Raw genomic sequence first — 20,907 nt, 5'->3', positions numbered from 1 at the left:
ATTTCCTACGTAGGCAGAGCCAAGAAATATTTCATTAAACAAGCCAATGGTACTTTGACTCTGGAAAATATTTTAAATAACAGACTCATTTTTTTTAATTCAGTATGAGTTATTAAATCAATAAGTATTTATTTAAAAATAATACAATAAAGTGCATTTGATCATACTGCATTTGCAATATAGATATTTCCTTATCACTAAGAATATAAAAAGACACTTGGATAGTGTTCTCAAGACTGCACCTGAGATGCCTGTTGAGCTAAATTATGGAAGGTACACTTTGTGCTTGTGAACAAAAATGGTAGCTTTTCAACTCAAAATAACGTGTAACTCTCAAAGATAATGGCAGGCTGAGAAATACAAAATTCTGCACGATGGTCAATTTAAAGGCAGAAAGCACTGGGCAGTACACAGATAGAAAGTTAAAAAAGAAACAATGCATCTACTTTAGGATTATGGCAGCAGCTGGCAGTGAAGAAGACATGGGCTTTTAACAATATCTACAGCCTTTGAACGCAACCATTTCAATAGCAGGCACACTTACATAAGGCACAAACTGTTATTTGTTCAGTTTTCAGTTGTGGTTTGTTAAAAGCATGTCCTAAAAATGGAGGGGGAGGGGAAGTTAAAAAAAAAAGAGAAAAAAAAAAAGGCATACACCTCATCCGAAACCTTTTATTTTCAAAGATTTCAAGTCTACCAGCAGTAAATTGGTATATACGGATTTTGTACCTTGCTCGGGTAACTTACATGCCAGAGCTGTGCAGAGTCACGTGAGGGACGTAACAAGAAATTCTGGGAGGTTTTTGGGAATGACTTAAACGTGAAGCTTTTACTGGTTGGAAAGAGACCCAGCCCAGTACTGACCTTGTATAGCATCTAGTGGGTCCTTATTGGCATTTGGCTGTTTAAAACCCCTCGGTGGCATATTTCAGCAGGGGTGCTCACAAGAGGCTGTGAGGGCAGAAAGTGGGCCGAGGTGGGACTGAAGGGCAGGCGGCAGGAGAGCAGCAGCAGGAAGGCACAGGCAGGGGAGCATCAGGAAGCTTCAGTGCAAAAGGGAGGGCAGCTACAGAGTGTATCACTCCTCTGACAGTCTGGGGTACCAATAGGAGTTTCAGACATGTACCACTACCACTCTACAATACTGTCCTCATAATTTGAATTAAATTATATCACTGGAAGTACCTAATGTAATCTGGGCCATGGTTCATGTTTTTGTCTCAACTGAGCAATATTTATTAAAATGATACTTAACATGAGATGGGCTTTATTGTTTCTCTGGTGCTGCCAAACTTCATCTGTCAATTTTTAGGAATAATTATCAAACATCTTTTCAATTAAACACAAAAGCTTGCGTTACTTAAACATTTTGCTCAGAGTCTTTGTGGGAAAACCTTTGCCGGACAACAATTCATTTTATTCATATGCCCCCATTAACATAATAAGTATGTGTTTGGATACAATTGCATCCAGCTGTGTTTTCTTTTTGTGTTGCTTTTTTAACTGGACTACCATAGTTCAAATAGCGAGATGCCTGTCAGAGTACTCTGCTGCAAGATTCCATTTAGTGTGTAGTATATAATTTGCATACTAATACTGTAAATAGTTTTCAAACAGATTTCCTAGAAGACTTGAAACCTCTTCTATACGTGTAAATAAAATGCTTATTTCTTTCAAGACTAATATTCTGTATGAAAACGATTCCCCCTCCACATACACAGGAAAATCTTGTGACCTTGTTGAAATTATCATATAGCACGATCATAACAGGGTAGAATTTAGGCCTCATCTGTTTTTAAATAGCTGGTTGGAAAACTGTCATATATTCAAAGGAAACTTAGTCTCTTTTCATCCATCTATTAGCATGCCCTTATCTCAAAGTAAAAATGTCATTGCATTAATTTACAGCAACAGACATGTCAGTGCAGTCCTGATAAATGCACTGCTGAGATAAATGGAGGCAGATAAATCATATAAACCACCACATATAGAAGATTTTTTTAATCCCTACTTCAATTATTAAATAATCACATTAGTCTGAATTCCAAGCAGCACAACTTTCTATTGATGCTGTCTAGGAGGCTGCATAATAGGATTCTGCCAAGAAACAGTGGGAGGAAGAAGCCTCCTCTGCAAAGAGAGGAGGTCCAAGAACTTACGTGCTTGGATCTGGCTACAGACAACATTTGAACACAGCAACCACCTGAGAGTATGTTTAGTTAAAAGAAAATCTACTTGCTATTCACAATGCTTCCCTAATAACCGTGGCAACAGTGAATTAATTAATTAAGCCCTTGTAATAGTGCTAACAGTGAATTAATTTTATGATACCTGTAGCAACTCTTTGGAAGGAATCATTGTTTACATCAAATGGAATGCTTTAGCTGTGGCACATTTCCATCCAAATAGTGCAGAATACCTAATATTTGGTCTGCTGTACAAAGTGTCAAACTCCAAGGGCCCTCTTTATTGCCTTGCCACACAGCCAAAATTAATTGCTATCAACTCCTTTTTGTATAAAAATCTCTTTGCTATCATGTACTTGTAATTCTAGTTAAGTGTGAAATCCTCAACAGAAAGTACACAGTTTATAATGATGTCAGTTTTATAATAATGTCAGCACAGAGTTTTGGCTTTTTTTTTTTTTTTTCTTTCTTAAAGAATATGGCAATTTCCTAGTGAATCACCTTAAGCCAGAGCAACCAGAAGTATTCTTGTACCTGAGACAAATACCCCCGTGTATGTGGGAGGGAATAAGCTCATGCATTGCAATAGGCTGGGAACCGTCTGTATTGCTGCTCGGTAGAAAATGATCTGAGGGAGAAGTTGAACATGAGTCAGCAGTCTGTCCTTGCAGCAATGCAGAAAAACCACATCCCCAGCTGCATTAGCAACAGCATTGCCAGCAGGCAAAGGAAAGTGCTTTTTTCTTTCTACTCTGCACCATGAGGGTACATCTGGAACACCAAGACTAGTTTGGGGCCACACAAACAACACAAGAAATATATTCCAAAAGGAGAAGTCCAGTGAACGAACACACTTTTTTCTGCTTGCAAAAGGGGAGAGTTAACTGTCCTCTTCTGCTGCCTAAAGAGACTTGCAGAGCTAGACCTGTTCCAGAGGTACACCATGAAAGGGCAAGGAGGCAATAGCCAGAAATTGCAGTAGAGGAATTTTCAGTTTGCCGTAAAGAGATATTCTTCATAATAAAAGGGAAAGGTTGCTTAGGAGAGGCTGTGGAATCTCCATCCTTGGTGATTTTCCACACTTGTTTAACCAAGGGCCTGGATGATCTTACTTGACTCAGAAGTTAGCACTGCTTTGAACAGGACCTCCAGAGGTCCCTCTCAGCCTACATTTCTGTGGTGCAGCCTGTGATCTTCACAAGCTGCAGGGGCTGAAATTTCAAGAAGCCACTTTACAGAACATTCCAATCAAGCATTCACGGCAGTGTGAAATTCATCACCCTGCCTTCCCCTCCCCAGGACAGCAGAAAGGAAAGACAAGACGTATTCGCTACCTTACTGCTGCCTCTGTCCTCTGGCAGCCTGTGGTGTGTACTCAACCCATACAAACAAACCCGGTGACAATGTACAGAAATGTCATTTCACGGCCTCTTTAGCTAAAAACACATAGGTGCTATTTAAAATAATTACCTCACTTCAATACACACACTTAGAAATTCAGGGTGCATTAAAGCAGTAAATATTTAGGCAGATTGATTCAAAATCTTACACAATTTCATTGCATTTCAGTGTCAATACACTGTGAAATAGATCTTTTTATTTGTTTTACAAGCCTATGCTAACTTGTTACATTTAACTGCAAAAATACTAAATTTCAATTTCTCCAAGCTTTCAAAATTTAAATGCTATGAATTCAAATCATGGACATGGATACAAACATGACAGATCTTCACTTCTGCTTGGAAAAGATATAGTCACACAGACTTAAAGACAAGGCAGAGACTGAAAGTTGTCTTTTACATTATTTGCAATATCAGAATATTGCAAACATAGTAAGCTTAAAATTTGAAATTTCCTGAGCGTCAAATGTTAGTGTTGTCTTCTGCAACAATCTATTCTGCTATTTTTCTGTCATTTTTCCAGGAAAGAAGTCTTCTAACCCTCGACAGTCACTATTCATACCACTCACTTCTAAAGCAGGGAAAGGAACCTAATTAGACTGCAAGTGATAAGCAGAATACCAACGTTCATTTTAGTTTGTGGCTTTTATATTCTAGTTTATTTGTGTAGCTAGCTGAACTGCATGTAGTTAAAAATCAAGGGGAGAATAAGGGCATGAAAGATTATAAAAAAAGAAATGAGGCAACGAAAAAAATCCCAGTGGTACTCAGCTGAAAAAAAACAAAGGAGTTATTAGCTGGAGGAATACCCAGTTTGACTCTGGTTATGTAGGAAAGTTTATATTTTCTCATACAAAGCCTAGCATCAAAGGAGACATTAAAATCCTACATTGAGTAAGTTGTCAGTAATGGATAAAACTGAGGCTTTCAAAGAAAAACACCAGCTATATTTTCCTGCAATGCACCAGTTTTTCGTTTCCCAGAGATGGAAGTTATTTGAGTGCACAGAACCCACTAAGGCTTATAAGGAAAGGTTGAGGTTTAGGTACGGATAATTTGGGTATTTTTGTGTTTTACCTCATCTTACACACTTCAGGGTCAATGAGTAAAAAGGCTTTGCAGTGGAAGAGCTGCACTATTAATGATTTTGCTGATGCAATGGACAGTCTCAGAGAAACATTTCAAATTGCTGAGTATAAATGGTCAGCTCTTTTAGCAGGATTTGGAAAACAAGGTGTTATCTTAAGGTCCAGTCAAAGGAAGGCTGCAGATTTCCAACCCTTTATAAATTTCAGTAAACTCTTTATTCCGTTGGTTGCCTGATAGGATTTGAAAGCTGTTTAAAATGGTGTTCACTTTATAACTATTAGATCAACCGACCTCAACTAAGTGATGAAAACATAAACCCAATAGCCATAGTTGCCAGAACCTGTAAACATGTAGGAATGTGTATTGGTACAGCTGCTGGAGGGGATCTCACCCCCTTCTGTTACACCACCCAAGGCAGTAAAGCCAAATCAGTGATTACAGGGACTGGGCTACAGGAACCAGTTCCTTTTGATCGGGAAAAAATATTGTTACTTACAACTGAAGCACTTAATCATGGGTTTAATTTACAATCAGCTAGGTGCAACTAATCTGACACACCATTATGAATGTTATTAGCCTCTGCAAAAGTCTATGGCTTGATTACAATTTCCATTCGGTTCAACAGTTCTTTGAAAATAATTCTGAGAAATCAAGTGTGTAAGCACTGGGACTTTTTTTGACAACATCTCTAGTCACAAGATCATCAGTAAATTAGCAGATGTCTGAAGAAAGAGGAAAAATGTTATGGTAAGTCAAATTATTAGGTTACAAGTGATGGTTTGTTTTTGTTTTTTTTTTTTTAAATATTGGAACTTATGCCCTATCACAAACATAGCATAATCCAGTAGTTACAAACTCTGAAGTAATTCGGGTGAGTAACCCTGCTGCAGGGTCTGTCTAGCTACTTAATGAATAGTCTTTGTACCACAGCTGAAATTGATAATGTCAGATCATTTATTTTCTTCCATATCTGTAGTGGCACTGTAAGTTTTACAAACATATCAAGACACTATCATGTAACTTTTCTCCTCTCTACTTGGATTTCCAAAAGTATGTCTGTGTGTCATAAACACTTCATTTATTTTATTATTTTTTTTTTCTAACAGTATCGTATTCCCAGCTTCTGCACACTTACTTTTAGCACAACTATCTCTTTGGAAACATGCTTTTTTGATTCAGGTGTGTGACTGACATACAAGCACTGTGACTGTACTTTTGATACCTGCTGTTAAGTTACAGTGCCTTTACAGCGGTCCCACTCACATTACATTTCTAAGAAGAAGCAAAAACTGAAAGACAAATACTTGGATTACAGTCCATTATGGCCATAGTAACTTCATATATAAATTGTAATAAGGACATGTTTGATGATGACTTTGTGCACAGCTTTTATCAAGTTTTCACCTCCCTAGAATTCCATACCAAACTTCTGTAAAATTAGCTCACAATTTTTCTAGTTTTTCCTATCAACTCTCTCTTCGGTTAGAAATTATCTCACCTGGGAAGTACAGCTATACCTTCCAATTAACACCTATAAATCATATTTAATGATTAGGAAGCAAACCCCAAGATTGTTTTCAGTATAAATTCTGCAGCAGCACATTTCAGATTTCACTCCCAGATGCCTCATAAATTTGGCAGATAATCAGGGAAGAATTATTAAAATCGGCTTGTTCTACTAAAGCATTAGATAATTTCCCAATTTCTACAAACTTTTCATTATTTATCTCAAAAAAAAAAAGTGTGTTATGCTACTAAATACTATATTTATGGACCACAAGATAGGGTAAATAATTACTATGTATGGATTCAGTGTGACACTGAAATAAGTGAATACAACTTGGAACTGGACTTGCATGGAATATCCTCAGATTTGGTTGTATTCATTAATATGAATCTATTTTTTAAAAATTATATATCTGACAATATGCTGCAAATAGCTCTGAATATAGTGATCTACAGTCAAGTAGTATTATGGAAACAAATTGTACACAGCTTAACTGCTAAAACCTGTCTATATCAGCAGATAATGATGTACAACCTATTGGCCTTTAATTAAGTAAATATAGCTTTTTATTTTTTCTTATTCACTCATTGAACTGCTATTTCAGGCCACAGAATGTTCAATATCAAATCTTATTGAACTGCTTCCTTCAAATGAAGGGATTGTCTTAATTGGTAAGAATTAATAAAAGCTTTGTTAGGATTAAGAGTTCTCTTCTGTTGAAGGTTTTAGTAGAGAATAATGTAGGCAGCATGGAATGAATTTAAATAGTCAATACATGTCCTCATCAGCTAATTTCATTTTGACTTATTAAAGAACAGAGACAAATAATATAAAGTTTGAGACTTATTTCTTAAATAGAAATGAATGAGCAATGAACCTGATTGTGTCATCCACTAGAAATATACTGATGCTGAAATAATGAATTCTTGATAAACTGCAGAGAAAGGCATAAGCACTTAAATATAAATTAAACCCACTATAGACAGCTCCATATGAAGGACAGAAAACTTGCCATTTGGACCAATTAGTAAAATCAATACGTGCTTTGTTCAAGGATTTATTTGGAAGATCACTGACTACTACCAAAGTAAGAGTAGTTCCATTGTTATTCTGCAGTGTACTTAATCAAAACATCACAAGTTGTTCAATTAATGGATAAAAGTTTAACTATGATTTGTTTCTCTTGTTTGGACAAGACAAATGTGGTTCAAAGACCATCAGTCAAAGGAGAAACATTCAATCAATTAGTTTGATCAAGCTTTAATTATGTTTGCAGCATCGTAAACTTATTCCGCATGAAACTTAGGATCACTTAAAATTTCAAAGACTTTCAGCATCCTTCCAAAAAAAAGGAACCTGCACTGTACCAGTTTATACCTATTTGTCTTCTCAAACCAAAGTTCAGATCTTTTCCCTGAGTAGTATCAGACACACAAAGAATTCCAGTGGCTGTGCAAACCAAGGACCTGCTTGGAACAGGATAAAAAGAGATACAGAGAGATTTTCAAGAAATGTAATACTAATAAATTAAACCATAAAATTAATCCATAGGAGACAGAGCATCTTGAATCTTTACAGGGATTCTCACATTCTCACATACTTGCTTGTTTAAGGACAGATTTAGCACAAAGCCGGACTTTCACCTTGAAAGGATTTTATCATATTGTGTTTTGTTTTTTTTTTAATCTTTTAGTGATCTGTGTGTCAGAGAAACACATACTATGCCGAATGCATATGGAAAGATTATTGAAATCTAATTTTTGAGACAGGCCATATGAAAGTAAACTAGAAGCTTACTAAAGAGTATACTACCACATAGAAGTTATGTGCTTAATTCTTTTTGAAAGTTAACTTAATTTCTAATTACTCTTAATTTACAGTAGACTTTTTTAGGTTTGTAGTGGCTGGTTTTCAGAACCAGAAATTATTGTACTGGAATTAGATTCATTGTATTTATTCAAACAGAATTTTAAATACTGCTGTATTAATGTGATTGTGTATGTGAAGATTCCCATCTTTGCAACACTGTTGCTTAAGGAAACATGTTAAATTTATCTGGTTTGTTGCCCCTATGCTAAATACTCAGAGATGTTATTGCTTCTTCAAATTTTTTCATCCCAAAAAGCAGGGAACTACTATTTTACAGATTCCATGCATAAGAATTTAGGTTTTTCACTTGAAAAGAAATGACAACAGGGAAGTCAAACCACACATCTCTGAAAATGTTGATGGCAAATATAGGAGACGTTTAGAAATTGATTATCTGTTTTTGGACTTATATGAAGATCCTTGAAAGAATGTTTTCGATTAAAGCAGCAAATTTAATTCACAGAGAAACAAAAATCAAGGTAGAAACCTTGCACTTATTCAAAAAACTCCTTATCCTTACTACTTCAGCTCATTTTCTTAGTTGCTACTAGAACTAAAAACCATGATATTTCATTTTTCTGTGACCTTCTACCAAGTCATCAGCTACTGTTCCACAACTTCTGACCTCTTCATAATCCTCAGTTTTAACCTGAACACTTTGTTTGTTGCACTGTTGCAAGAAAGCTGTCTTCTTTTTCCCTATCTGTCCCACCCTTACTCAAGCATCAGACTAAATAAAAATGCTAAATAATGTGAGTAGGAATTCTTCCATCAAGGTCTTAGCAGGCTAGCTATAAGGTTTATAAATATCTGCCTCAAACAGATGCGAGCATGGATCATACACATTGTAACCATCTTTTGAAAATAAGACATTATACAAGGGTTTGTTTCATTACCAGAATTGAAATTATCTAAGACTCACAGTTGCTGCTTTGGCTGCATTCCCTGTCTACTGGAGGGGTAACTCCCTTGTAGGGATATACGGGGAAACAGGTGCAAAAAGAAGACATGAACATTGTATGTGGATATATCACCAGAGAAGTTGGATGGCATGATTCACATTCATTTCCTGGAGATGTTTAAAAACTTTCTGAAAATATTATGATAAAGTAGACAGAAGTGTTCTCTGGCTGAACAAGTGTCTGGCCCAGAAAAGTCTTGGATTTGTAGCACGCAAAGTGTGAAATGAAGGATTGCACCACCTTAGCCAAGTTAAATTCAGTCTTTTGCCGAGTCTTTGAGGCTGATCTTGAAGGACAGGATGGAAAAGTCATTAAAAACAAAAGCAATGAAGGAAAAGAAAAGAAAACCTAGAACAAATAACCACAAATATCTGTTACATGACCCTAGACACCCAGTAATATTACCTACTGGCTCAGATGCTGAGGGTCATGTTCAGACCACGTAAAATATAATTTTAAAATATAAACAGAGAAAATTATATTAATGGAGATAGAATCTAATTTTAAATAAAAAAACAACAAACTAAATAGAGAAAGAAGAAAAAGGTGTGGGATGAGTGACAAGTTTTTAAAATTTAAAGATTACTGTTTTCCTAGTTTGCTACTAGGAAACAATGGCATGAAACCCCCAAACTCAGAAATTGCACGTATTTCTGAATTTTACATCATCAGTATATTATCTTAAACCCACATTTGACCTTAATGTTGCTGCTGTCCTTACAAGACATACCCACCCTGGATACTTTGTCTTAATGTATTAAATCACACAAATACTGGGTTTCTTTTTCATAGAATCATTTAGGTTTGAAAAGACCTTTAAGATCATTGAGTCTACCCTTATCACTATGTGATACTCAGTTTTTTCACAGAGAAACAAGATGATCGTCATCATTTAGCAAACCAGTAGTAGCAAAGGGAATAGAAGTCCTGCAGACTGGATTTACACAAGCTATGAATGGCACAATGGAAGAACTGGATAACACCTTGACTCATGCTCATGCTTTATTAATCACAGGGTACCTAAACCATAGCCACAGTTTAAATTTTGGAAAGGGACACACACCAGTGTGGTTTTCTGGCACATCTTAGCTGTTGCGGATTTCCCATCTTCCTTTTAAAAACAACTGCACACAACCCTGCTAGATATGACTGCAGTACAACCATCATTCTGACCGATGACAAAGGGCAGAAATTGGAGAAAATAAAACATTTTTTTTCCAACTTATAATAGTTAAGAACTATACAGATGACTTTCAGGAGGAAAGGATACTTCCTCCATTATCATCTTACTTAATCTGAACCTCAACAAGTAGCCAACAGGCCTTTATTATGCATTTCATTTAAATTATATTAATGTGTATCTCAGGAAGAAAAGTGAATCTTTTGTACCTGCAAGTCATCAGCTGTCCTTGCTTGCTACCTAAAAGAGTTACTTCTACAGCAAGCCACAGCTACTCTGCTTCTGTTCTATTTGACGTGGGTTTGAGAATGGTTTTACTGGTTTAGTATCTGTTTGTCTCCTTTTAACAAGTGTAAGTTTATGGGTTTTAAACAGAGATAATAATTCAGGAAAGCTATGAATTCTTTTATGAAGACTTTAATCAGGAGCATGACATTTCTTTTCAAATATGAGCAGCTTCTTAATTTATTTTGCTTGGAACTGACTTCCCGAATTTAACTTGATTTGTAACAGGTTTTTCACTAACACCCTAATCCTCCTAACCAATTTTCACTCGGTTCCATAGTCTGTTATCAATAGAAGTTTCAAAATTATGGAAATGATACACTTCCTAGGCAGGCAGAAAGAAAAGGAAGACTTTTAAGATACGTTTGCTCTGCCATAAAAAAGAGAAATGTGTCACTGTATGTGAATAATACTAATCTCAGACCTGTGTTAGGTACTGCCTCTACCTTAGAAATAATGGCATGGACTTAGATCTGCTGCTCAGGATCTCAAGGGATTTCATCCAGCTGTCCCTGTCACACATTTCCATGCTTTCGTTGTGACTGGTATCTGAACTGGTAAGATTTAAAGTTGTGCAGGAATGTCTCTGCAGGCTGCCATACCTAGAGTTGAAGCTCAGTCATGCTCTTTCTAGCTGTAAGCTAAGGTCTTTCTGCATAAAGCAGCAACTGGAAACCACAGAAATTACAGAGATTACATTCCACATTACACTAAAGCACACACCAAAATAAAAAATAAAATACGTAGTGAACCTGGAATTAAATAAATATTGGAATGGAAACTGATAAGTGAGCTATCTAAACTGTTCTCTTAACTGTCTCTCAAAAGAAGTGAAGAACAGGCGATAATTTGAAAAAAAAAAATCCTCTCCAAATCTACTTTCTCTAGCTCATCTCCCAGCATCATCTCAGTCTGAAAACCTAGGAAAAATTCTGGGCACTAGCCAGTCAACTGATCAGAAGTAACAGCCTTGATAACTTCAAGCATTTGTCTGTCCCTCAGACTATGGCATCAGTCTTCTAGGGCCTCTGTAACCACCTGCAGATTGACTTTGACTTGGGACCCAAAGTTGCTTTTTGAGGCAAATGCGTTTTATACATCAAACCTTGATCCATTTCCTTTAAACTTATCAGTCACAGTGACAAATCTGATACCCAAATCATGCTCTTTTTCTGCAGCTACACTTTCCTGCTTTCACTGTCATATAGTTGTTCTTTTTTCACGTCTCCCACTCCTGTAGTGCACTGCTGCACTGTCCTTTTGGCTGACGGCTTGCTTTCCTCTTCTATCCCTTTCATCAGCCTAAAGTATCTCTTTTTTTTTTGAAATAAAATGCAGATGTAACATTCATAGATTATATTCTATATCTAAAGGTTTGGTACCAGTACCGTAGTCAGGTAGGTAAGAAATAAAGCAATTACAGACCAGGACAGCTGCAAAAAGCCCCTGAAAACCACTTATTTACTCACCTAAACAAAAAAGCCCCAAACAAATAATGACATATTTGGTTCTCAAAATTCATTTTTAAAAGCCAAAAAATTAAACTGGTGTGAATTTTCTACAATATAGTCATCACGCCTCGCATCTGAATTTTTATCAAAAGATGAAAACGTGTAAATAAAAATAAGCATTAACCCCAGGTTCTTATCCAAACATTACTGAATTTTTCAAAATTAGATGGTTACAGCAACATTTCTGTGAGCTTTTGGTGGACTTTTGGGGGTCTTGAAAAGCCATTAGAAATTGCAATTAGCTCTAGCATCACCTTTCTCTTTTCAGTGTGTTCCTCTTCTGTTTTTTTATTCTTTTTCATAGAAGCTTCTGGCTTATACTGTGACAGTAAATTCAAAACAATGTTTTCAAAATTAGTATTTCAGTAACTAGTGAGAGGAGCTGGTTAAGCAAAGTAGCAACCTCTCCATTCTTCTATTTATATCTCCTAAAATCAGGAGCCTACATTGCTGACTGTAAGCCAGTCTTTTGCCTCTGTTATTTCCTAGGTATGTCTACAGCCAGATTAAAAACATCTGCTGGACCAGGCAGATTTACCCACAGTTCAGCCAAAGCTCTTAATCAGATTCAATTTCCTCTTGTTCTGGTCCCTTTGATTCTCTCTTTATTGTCTGCCTATATCTTAACTTGAAACTTTAACAATTCGTCTTCTCTTCCAAACTGGAAATAGCATCTCTTTCCCAGATTCAAAACCCTTAGATCCATTTCTGCAGTGAATATAAAAGCTGTCTGCACTTTCAAAGTTCTCATAAGTTCTCACAGAAACTTGCTGTGTCTATTCTGTATGTATCTCCCATCAACATCAGATGGCAGATTGTATTCTGTCCTCCTTCCCTACTTTATGGCAGTGACGAAACAATAATGTCTTCTTGCATCTAATGCCTGTGGTTTGACTCTTTCACTTCAAAATATTTTCTCTACCTGGTGTTCTAAATCTTACCTAAAAATCAATTTCTTCTACCACTTTTTCAATTCCACAGTCACAATGAAAGCTGACCATGTCCAAGTTTATTATTTTTTATCTGAAATTTTCTCACTGTATTCACTTCTACTGGTATAATCACCTAACTTCCCCAGAATTAGAATTAGTTAAGTCCCTTTTCCCAGTGTCACAGTGGAAGATATAGCCCAGGTTTGGTTTCATTGGTAATGGTACCAAACTCTGTACACAGAAAATGGAAGTTTAATTCTAAGTAAGGGAAACATATAATTCTGTATTAAAGCATAAAAATGTGATTATTGAGTTCTTACAGTTTAACTGGAAGTCTTGTGTTGTTTGACATTCTTTCACAATGCTTAAGATCTCAAAGATAGTTGATTATCTACATTCTTTTTTTAAATTTTGTTTCAGATGGACTTTGACAAGGGACTCAGACAAATCTTTTTGACAGTGTATGACTCCCACAGCTCAAAGCTAACAATATTTAACTTTTATGTACATTAAAAATAGCTTGGAAATGTGACCAGAGTGAAGCTGAAAGACTTAGAAAGCAAAAAACCCCAGATTTTTTAAAAAAGTCAGATTTATTTAAAAGTATTTTTAGCTATGCTGATAATTTTGGTTGTGTGACTCATACCATGGGAAACATTTGAGCTGGTCATAGCCAAAGACAGGTATCTTCTGACTGAAGAAATCAGAAACCACAAATCTATTCCCTGAAAACCCTAAACTCAGAGTACACATATCTGCAGTCTTCAATAGTAATTTGATATAAACTCTAGATCCTGCAAAAAGGGAGGTGGGCCCCAGACCTTCAGTCCTTTTACTGACTCCCAGGCTACCCCAGTGCTCCCCAGAAGCTGATGTCCATCAGTGGTCCTGCTCACAGGTAGAGCAGCCCCACCGGCACTCACCACCGGCCGGTGCACATCCCAGAATGCTCGCTCCTGGCTGTCAAGAATCTTCCTCTCTATCTTGTCTCTCTTCTTGTCAACTCTGTCAATGTTACAGGATATTTAAAAGAAACAGTGTTAATGACAGTAATTTGAAACATAAGAAGGGTCCAATCAGTTTTCCCTCCCCTTCTCCCTTCACCAAACACACAAACCCAAAACTCTTCCTCTTCAAAGGAACTTACTTTGCTTGTGCTTCAGCTTGCATAAAAATAAACTCCCATTTCCGAGCAAATGCTCGCTGTAGCCTGGCCAAACTCTCCTGAAAATACATTACAATTTTAGTGGGTTAGGTTGTAAGCTATTTACTACTTAATAGATTTTAGTTTATCTTTCCGTCCTCCCCTCACCCACCTCCCCCAAGATGTAATACAAGTCATATCTGTGCCCATGTAAATGTACCTTACCTATCTGATATAAAGTCTTTCCTTGACACCATAGGGGTTGGAATACTAGGTCTACCTACTTTTGAACACCCTGATTATTTCAGTTTTGAAACTCTGATGACAAGGCTGGATGCAGCTTTCAGCAGAACATGTGATTGCTGAAGCATCTTTATATACTGGGTGCTGGCTGAGTAATTTTGCAATAATACAAAGAAACATTCTTGTTTTGAAAGTACCTAATACTGAAAGAGAAGAGCATTACTTCCCATACTGGATGATCCACATGGTAATTCCCACCAGTCATCTATACAAACAGTTTACATTGAACAGTGTGGGCTGCCTATCAATTTATTTGGAATAAAATAATAAGAAGCTATCAGTATTTTGGCAGTATAGGAATCTTGCCAAAGCACCACATCTATCCTCATTTTACAAAAATGCAGACTATAGTTCTTCACCACTGTGCAGGAATTGTGTATATCCTACAGCCTACTAACAATAGGAGGAAGATTTGTAACATCTTAGCAAAATTCTTTCCTCCAGTGATGCCGGAACAGCTTCACTGTCTGTAACAGAGCTTTTCCAATCTCCCCCCAGCTTAAATGGCAGCAGTATGCAGTCTGTTAACACGGAGAAGGCTGAGGCTTTTATCTTCCTCCAAAATGACCCCTGTTACCTTCATGCACTGCTTTTACTAAGTGAAAAATTGTCTGTAAACTCCCTAACAAAAAGGGTTGCTTTAACTGTATTTGTATGCATTGCAAATATATCTCTGAGACATAGTTACTGAAAATAAAGACTGCAGGGAGTGAAGAGCAGGCTTTCTGGAGATCTTGTCAATACCAGTAAAGGCTCTTGTGTATTGTATACTGGAGGCGAATTTTCTAAGGCATGTAAGTATAAAATTATGCATACCCCACAGTGCAGTACACTGAAAAGCAAGCCTGTGCCAGAAGAAGCAATAAAGTGTGTCAGCATGGTGCTGCGGCTGGAGCACTTGGCATGTTGAGAAGCCTGGCTGACCAGCCTGCTATCATGTCACGGCAGCGCCGCTGGACAGCTTGCAGCACAGAGCCAGCGTGGGTCATCAATTTTATGGTGACATTTTCCTGAAAAATTCATGAATTTTTTGGGGGGGATAGGGATGGAATTCAAGACTTCTCTCTCCTTAGCGAGTGTTGTCCTCATCAACTGATCAAACTTTTTCTGGCTCTTCTTGGCCCCGATTATCTCACCTTGCCTGGGGCACAGCCCAACTTTCAAGCAGTGGTAAATGCCTCTAGCCTGTTCTTTGCCTCTTGCCTAACTGATGGGATAAAGGCTCAAGCACCAGCATCACTTTAAAGAATGAGATTTATATTTCTGCAGCTACCAAGTGCTTTTGAAAACACTGCCAGATATCCTTCATTCAAACCTTACACGGCGTAGAGTAAAAATGCTTTCAAACACTTGTGGTGTATCTGGGATTTGTGAATGGTTATTTCTGATCCTGGCACGGTGATCTGAGCAGGGTAAGATTGGAGATGGACCAAAATCTCAACTTTTGCCCAGTTAGTCTTCACTACAGTCTCTCAAACAGCGCTTATGACCGTTGAGCACTCTCATACCCACATGCTGGCAAAAGAGGGTAACTAATAAATTTTCACACATTATGCCTGCAGTTCTCATACTTAACATTATTTCACATGCTCATTAGACCCAGCGGAGAAATTTGTCCTTCCCCATGTACTTACAGCTTCATAGTCTGCTAGCTCTAGCCTTGCTTTGTTTTGCATTGTCCGCTTGCAGAGGTAAACGGCTGGAACAGAATAAAATAACAGAATTTGATACTATCTCACAAACACAGCAGACCAGAAATATAGAGACTTCATGTCTGTTTTACTGCTAGCTTTTTCTGGTTTGATTTCTCCCCCTGTTCTAAAAGTCTTTAAATACAGGGTCAATGCTAACAGCATTGTAACTAAAATGATGGGTCAGATACAGAGATTCATTAAATAATTATAAAATCTGCTTTATGCAAGACATCATATACAAAATGTATGAGATACTTGGGTGAAGTGCTTTAACTGCCAGGCAACTAGCACATTAAAGAAAAAATGGCAAAAACATTTTTGAAACTGTGAGTATAACTCAAAATGCATAAGAGTTTTATCAGGAGCTGCTGCTATATTACTCAAATAGGTTTTTAAGAATGCATATACATGGTTTTATGTATTTTTACTCTATATTTAGAAATCACAAAATGTCAGTCTAAGAAGATTTTAGCTAAAAATTAAATCTAGATAAAATTCAAGTCTTATACAGATTAGTCTGCTATAACCAATATTTAAAACAGAAAACAAGAGGCTAAAAATGAAAAAAAATCTATCATGTATTAGATATAATGGGAAAAACATTCTTTCATTTTTTTCTGGATCCAAAATCCTTCAGCAGAGCTGTTCTGCCTCCACCTCATTCAAACAGAGGAGAATCTTAATAAAGTAGAATACTGACAGCTAAATACTGAAAGGACACAGGGATGAAAATGAAACTCCAAGACTACATAAACAGCACAGGGGCTTGCATCACGTTGCTCGCTCCTGAATTCTTTATGCACTCCGTTACACTTGAACAACATACATTTCCATTAGACTTTATTTAGCAACAAATACTTCACATCAACTCTGAATATCGTGCAGCTTCCTCCACCAGCAAGAGAATGAGTGCGGCACAATTCCTTATTGCGCAATATTTACCCACTTCATTACTTCAGAGCACTTTCTTATATGTGAGATGCAGTAATCTTTTGATCAGTGTAGGTAAGAAAACCTTAACTTATGCATGGTTTTTATGACCAGCGAAAACACCCACATTTACTGGCTGTGGTTTACTGTTCCTGCTTCCTGACTGCCAGTTGGTCAACTACAGGAGCAGAGAGGAATAACTTCACAGAGGAGCTAAACTGTTGAAATCCCTAGGAAGAGGGAAGTGCTCATCTTATATATAGCTTTGATTTTTAAGGTAGTCAAACCAATTATGTTTTACGACTCCATGGAAACATTTATTTCTGACAAGTCACCTGCAAACGTATGCAAACCCACTCCAGTGGATGCTCTTTCAGTGGAACTGATGACAAGCACTTCTAATAACTCCAGCTGCAGTTACAGTTGCTACTTGATGTAAAATGAAGTTACATGTTAATGCAGTTTTTGTCATCTCCTCCCCCTCCCCTTCCCGCCTTTTTTTTTGTGTGTGATATGGTCTGTGTTCTTTCATACTTTTTCACTTTCCACCCCCATAAGCAGCCACTTTCTCTATTCCCTGCACTCCCATATCCTCTCTGGTTCCAATGCAATTTCTGTGTCTACAAAATCTATAAATACAGGTACAAATCCACATCACAAACCAAGCATAGAGACAAACAGTTTCTATAGCCTCCGTTTCTATGCATTTTAATATTAATATACACTTACACTAATGCATTGGCATGCATGCTGAAATGTCACAAAAAGATGAAGGGATGAATTCTGGACCCTTTGTACCTAGGTTGCATCCACAATCAGTACAGTGGTAAGACAATACTGAGGAGAGAGATGGTCTTTGTTATTTAGCTTCTTTTACAGTTAAACATTTTCCTCTCTTGTCCTTCACAATCAGTTATTTCATTGAACAAGAAAAAAATAATCCTTAAACCCCTTTAAAATATTAATTTTAAAATTCATGTTTATGAATTAAATACATATTCAATAAAATACATATTTAATAGAAATGTGCAGACAGTTCTGAGAACTCCAGGGGTCAAATTTTGTGTAATCCAACCACTCTAATACCATCTGAACAGAAACAAAACAAACTCCCTGTTCTCTGCACTTGTTTAAGCTGTTGTAAACCACATTCTCATGGTCCCTGTATAGGCACCTTTAGTTAGCATAGCACTTCCTTGAGTCCCATTGGGGGTATATTTTGTGATTAGCATCTCCTGCTATCTCCAACAAAAAATGTTGCTGCAGAGGTGGCTGACTGTCCATGTTTCCGTCAGGATCAATTTTAACAAAAAAACATCGTCAGATCACAAAGTTCTCAACAGTGGCAAAACAACAACCAGGTCACCAGGAGCAGGCAAGAGGAATTAGTTTGCCACACTATTAATCTGATACTGGGTCTAAGAACAGTCTTGTCTTCACTGGGTGACTGGACTACAGTATTTTCCCTGCAGGGTTTTTTTTAATGGCCTTTTTTGCTCCAACTCCATAGCAAATTTGTTTTTCATTATGAGCATATCTTAGACAAGACTCAAAAAATCATGTTCATCCCCCAAAACTTTTTTCTCTGGATACTCTCCCCTTCAGGAGCTTAAAGTTTTTAACACCCGTGGCTTGGATTCTTTAAGTCAGAAATGGTTTTATGTGCCAGTGCGGGTAAGGCAGTATATGCTCAATTAAGATTTAGTTATTTGGGAAATACAACATATCCACTAGTGTAGAAGAAAGTAGTCCTCCAGGGCATTCCTACTCTTTGACTCAATTTACTGCCATTGCTACATGCTAACAATTACATCCTTATTATAGAAATGCATGTCTGAGGATCTGTTTAAGTCTGCTCATAGTCACACGAGAAGCTGGCATCAGCTCAGAAATTTGAGTTCACCAGTTCACGCTCTCATTATCGTATTCTTTGGCTTGTCTGTAACAAAATTCACTAGCACATTGGAAAGCAAGAAAAATGTGAACGTCACTCTCATTTCCAGCCAGAAAGTTTGAAGACAGAGAAATGAGGATTTTGTTCTTCTGGCTTGTAAAGCAATAAGATATGAAATATGGATATTTCCATCTTTCGCAGGTACTGCTCCTTTCTGCACCAAAACACATGTGAAGTAACTGTGTGTCCAGTAACCTGACCTTGAGCACGTGGGGATGGTGTCAGTCACTTTCCCTCTCCAAGCAGAGTGATGACCCTCAGCATTTCAGAGAACAACAGTGTCTGCTTTTCTAATCCTGTGGTTTGTACAAGTTGCCAGTGATCTTACAGCTTCAAACAGAAGTACAATCTGCAGGAAGGGTCTCCAGCTAAACTCCTCTATTTTTCTGTATACTTCTCTAATTATCTGCCCCGCAAAGGTCCTGGTCAGGGTCCTCAGTCCACCAATTGCCCTGAGCAGCCCATCCAGGTCCGTGCTGAGGCTCCCTGTGCCCAGGAGCTGCGCTTAAGCCCAGCTACTTCGCCTGGCCCCAGCTTGAGCTACATTGTAGACATGCCTCTAACCAGCCCTGTGACCTACCGACTCTGCTCTGGCTTCTTGGCTGGACCTTGGACCTCCCTGATCACTTGAGACTTTGTCAGAGAGAACATTGCTCCCACCTGCACTATTGCCACCCTCGGTTCTTGCTTACCTTCCCTTGCAGAGCTGCCTGCTCTTGCCACTCCCTGACAAGGGTGCTAAAAAATGCTTAACGTATGGATGAATTATATGCAAGGAACAGGGTCTGATTAATAACCTCAATTTGCTAAATATGGACTGCCACATACACTCTTATTTTTAGAGCCAGTGTATTCTGATGGATTTTGCAATCAACATAATTGCCTCCACTAAACTGAATTATATATTAGATGCTATAACTTGTGCTTTAGAAGTGATAGATTATCATGAGAAAACAGATTTGCCAAAAATTTTAAAGGCAATATTAATACGCAATATTTCATAATGAAAGACAGCCACTGATGTTTATAAATGGGCATTTGAACCACAAACCAGTCCTAAAACACACTTTGGTAGCTGTGCAATAAATACAGACTACTCGCTGTTGAAAATTCTATTCAGGCATTCAAAAACATGAGCAACATGAGACTTAAAGTCAGATTGCAGAGTGTTCTAGAGAGAGCTGCATGAAAAAGGTGCCTGGGCTTTCCCTCTTGCAAGTTTTTAAACTGTTAATAACCCATTTTCACAGTTAGCTACCTTGGTATCTCATTCTTGACTGTTTATTTGTACCTGAAAGGTCCTAAGAAACCTCTTTAGATTTTTTTTCTTTAAATGAGATCATAGCTATAATGACAGGTTTCACTCTAGAATCAAGAACCTGGACTGAGTCCACATTATATTACACACACTTACTGAAAAAAATCCAGAGCTTTCACCCAAAAGTTAAACTGAGGAATTTAAGCTTGTTGCGAAACAGAGGCTAAACCCTCCCTCTCACTACAGCAGAGAAAAAGCCTCAGCTAAATTCAGTGCAAGTACAACTGGGCCTCTGAAGCTCATGGATAACACCACCTACACATCCACCACCATGTACACAAACTTAAAGTCCTTACATAATTGTCCCAGTGCCAGTGGTGTTACAGCTTGATTCAGCCCCGATGGTGGGCGTTAACTTTCAGGGAACACTCATTATCTCCGCTGAGGCCAGATTCACTTCATACTCTCTGTGAGTCAAAATTCTTGTTTCAGAGTCAGTGTGTACATGCTTAGTCAGTATTTAAAGAGCAAAGAAAATAAAATGTATTGCAAGGTCTGAGGGTTTCAAAGTGCCCTGTGGGCAGGCAGAAGTTCTCTCTCCGTATGCGAGCGCCAGCATCAGATGGAGAATTACAGGACAATCGGCACAGAACATGACTGCAGGATGGAGAAAATGAAATCAACGATCTCATTTAATCAG

At 37.6% G+C, this 20,907-nt stretch overlaps 1 protein-coding gene across 6 annotated transcripts in view; it reads right to left on the bottom strand.

The window, feature by feature from the left end:
• The window catches only part of RGS7 (regulator of G protein signaling 7), a 253,975-nt gene that overhangs the window by 46,588 nt on the left and 186,480 nt on the right, over positions 1 to 20,907 (bottom strand). For all 6 annotated transcript variants that reach the window (XM_055811125.1, XM_055811126.1, XM_055811127.1 and 3 more), the window contains 3 exons: positions 16,006 to 16,070; positions 14,072 to 14,148; positions 13,848 to 13,929 (listed from right to left, as the gene is read on the bottom strand). In XM_055811125.1, coding sequence (XP_055667100.1) covers positions 13,848 to 13,929; positions 14,072 to 14,148; positions 16,006 to 16,070 — 224 coding nt within the window. The remainder of the gene's footprint in view (positions 1 to 13,847; positions 13,930 to 14,071; positions 14,149 to 16,005; positions 16,071 to 20,907) is intronic.

This window comes from Falco peregrinus, chromosome 7 (genome assembly GCF_023634155.1).
Source record: "Falco peregrinus isolate bFalPer1 chromosome 7, bFalPer1.pri, whole genome shotgun sequence".
In the NCBI taxonomy this organism is placed as follows: domain Eukaryota; kingdom Metazoa; phylum Chordata; class Aves; order Falconiformes; family Falconidae; genus Falco; species Falco peregrinus.
This window is presented reverse-complemented; position numbering and strand designations above follow the sequence as displayed.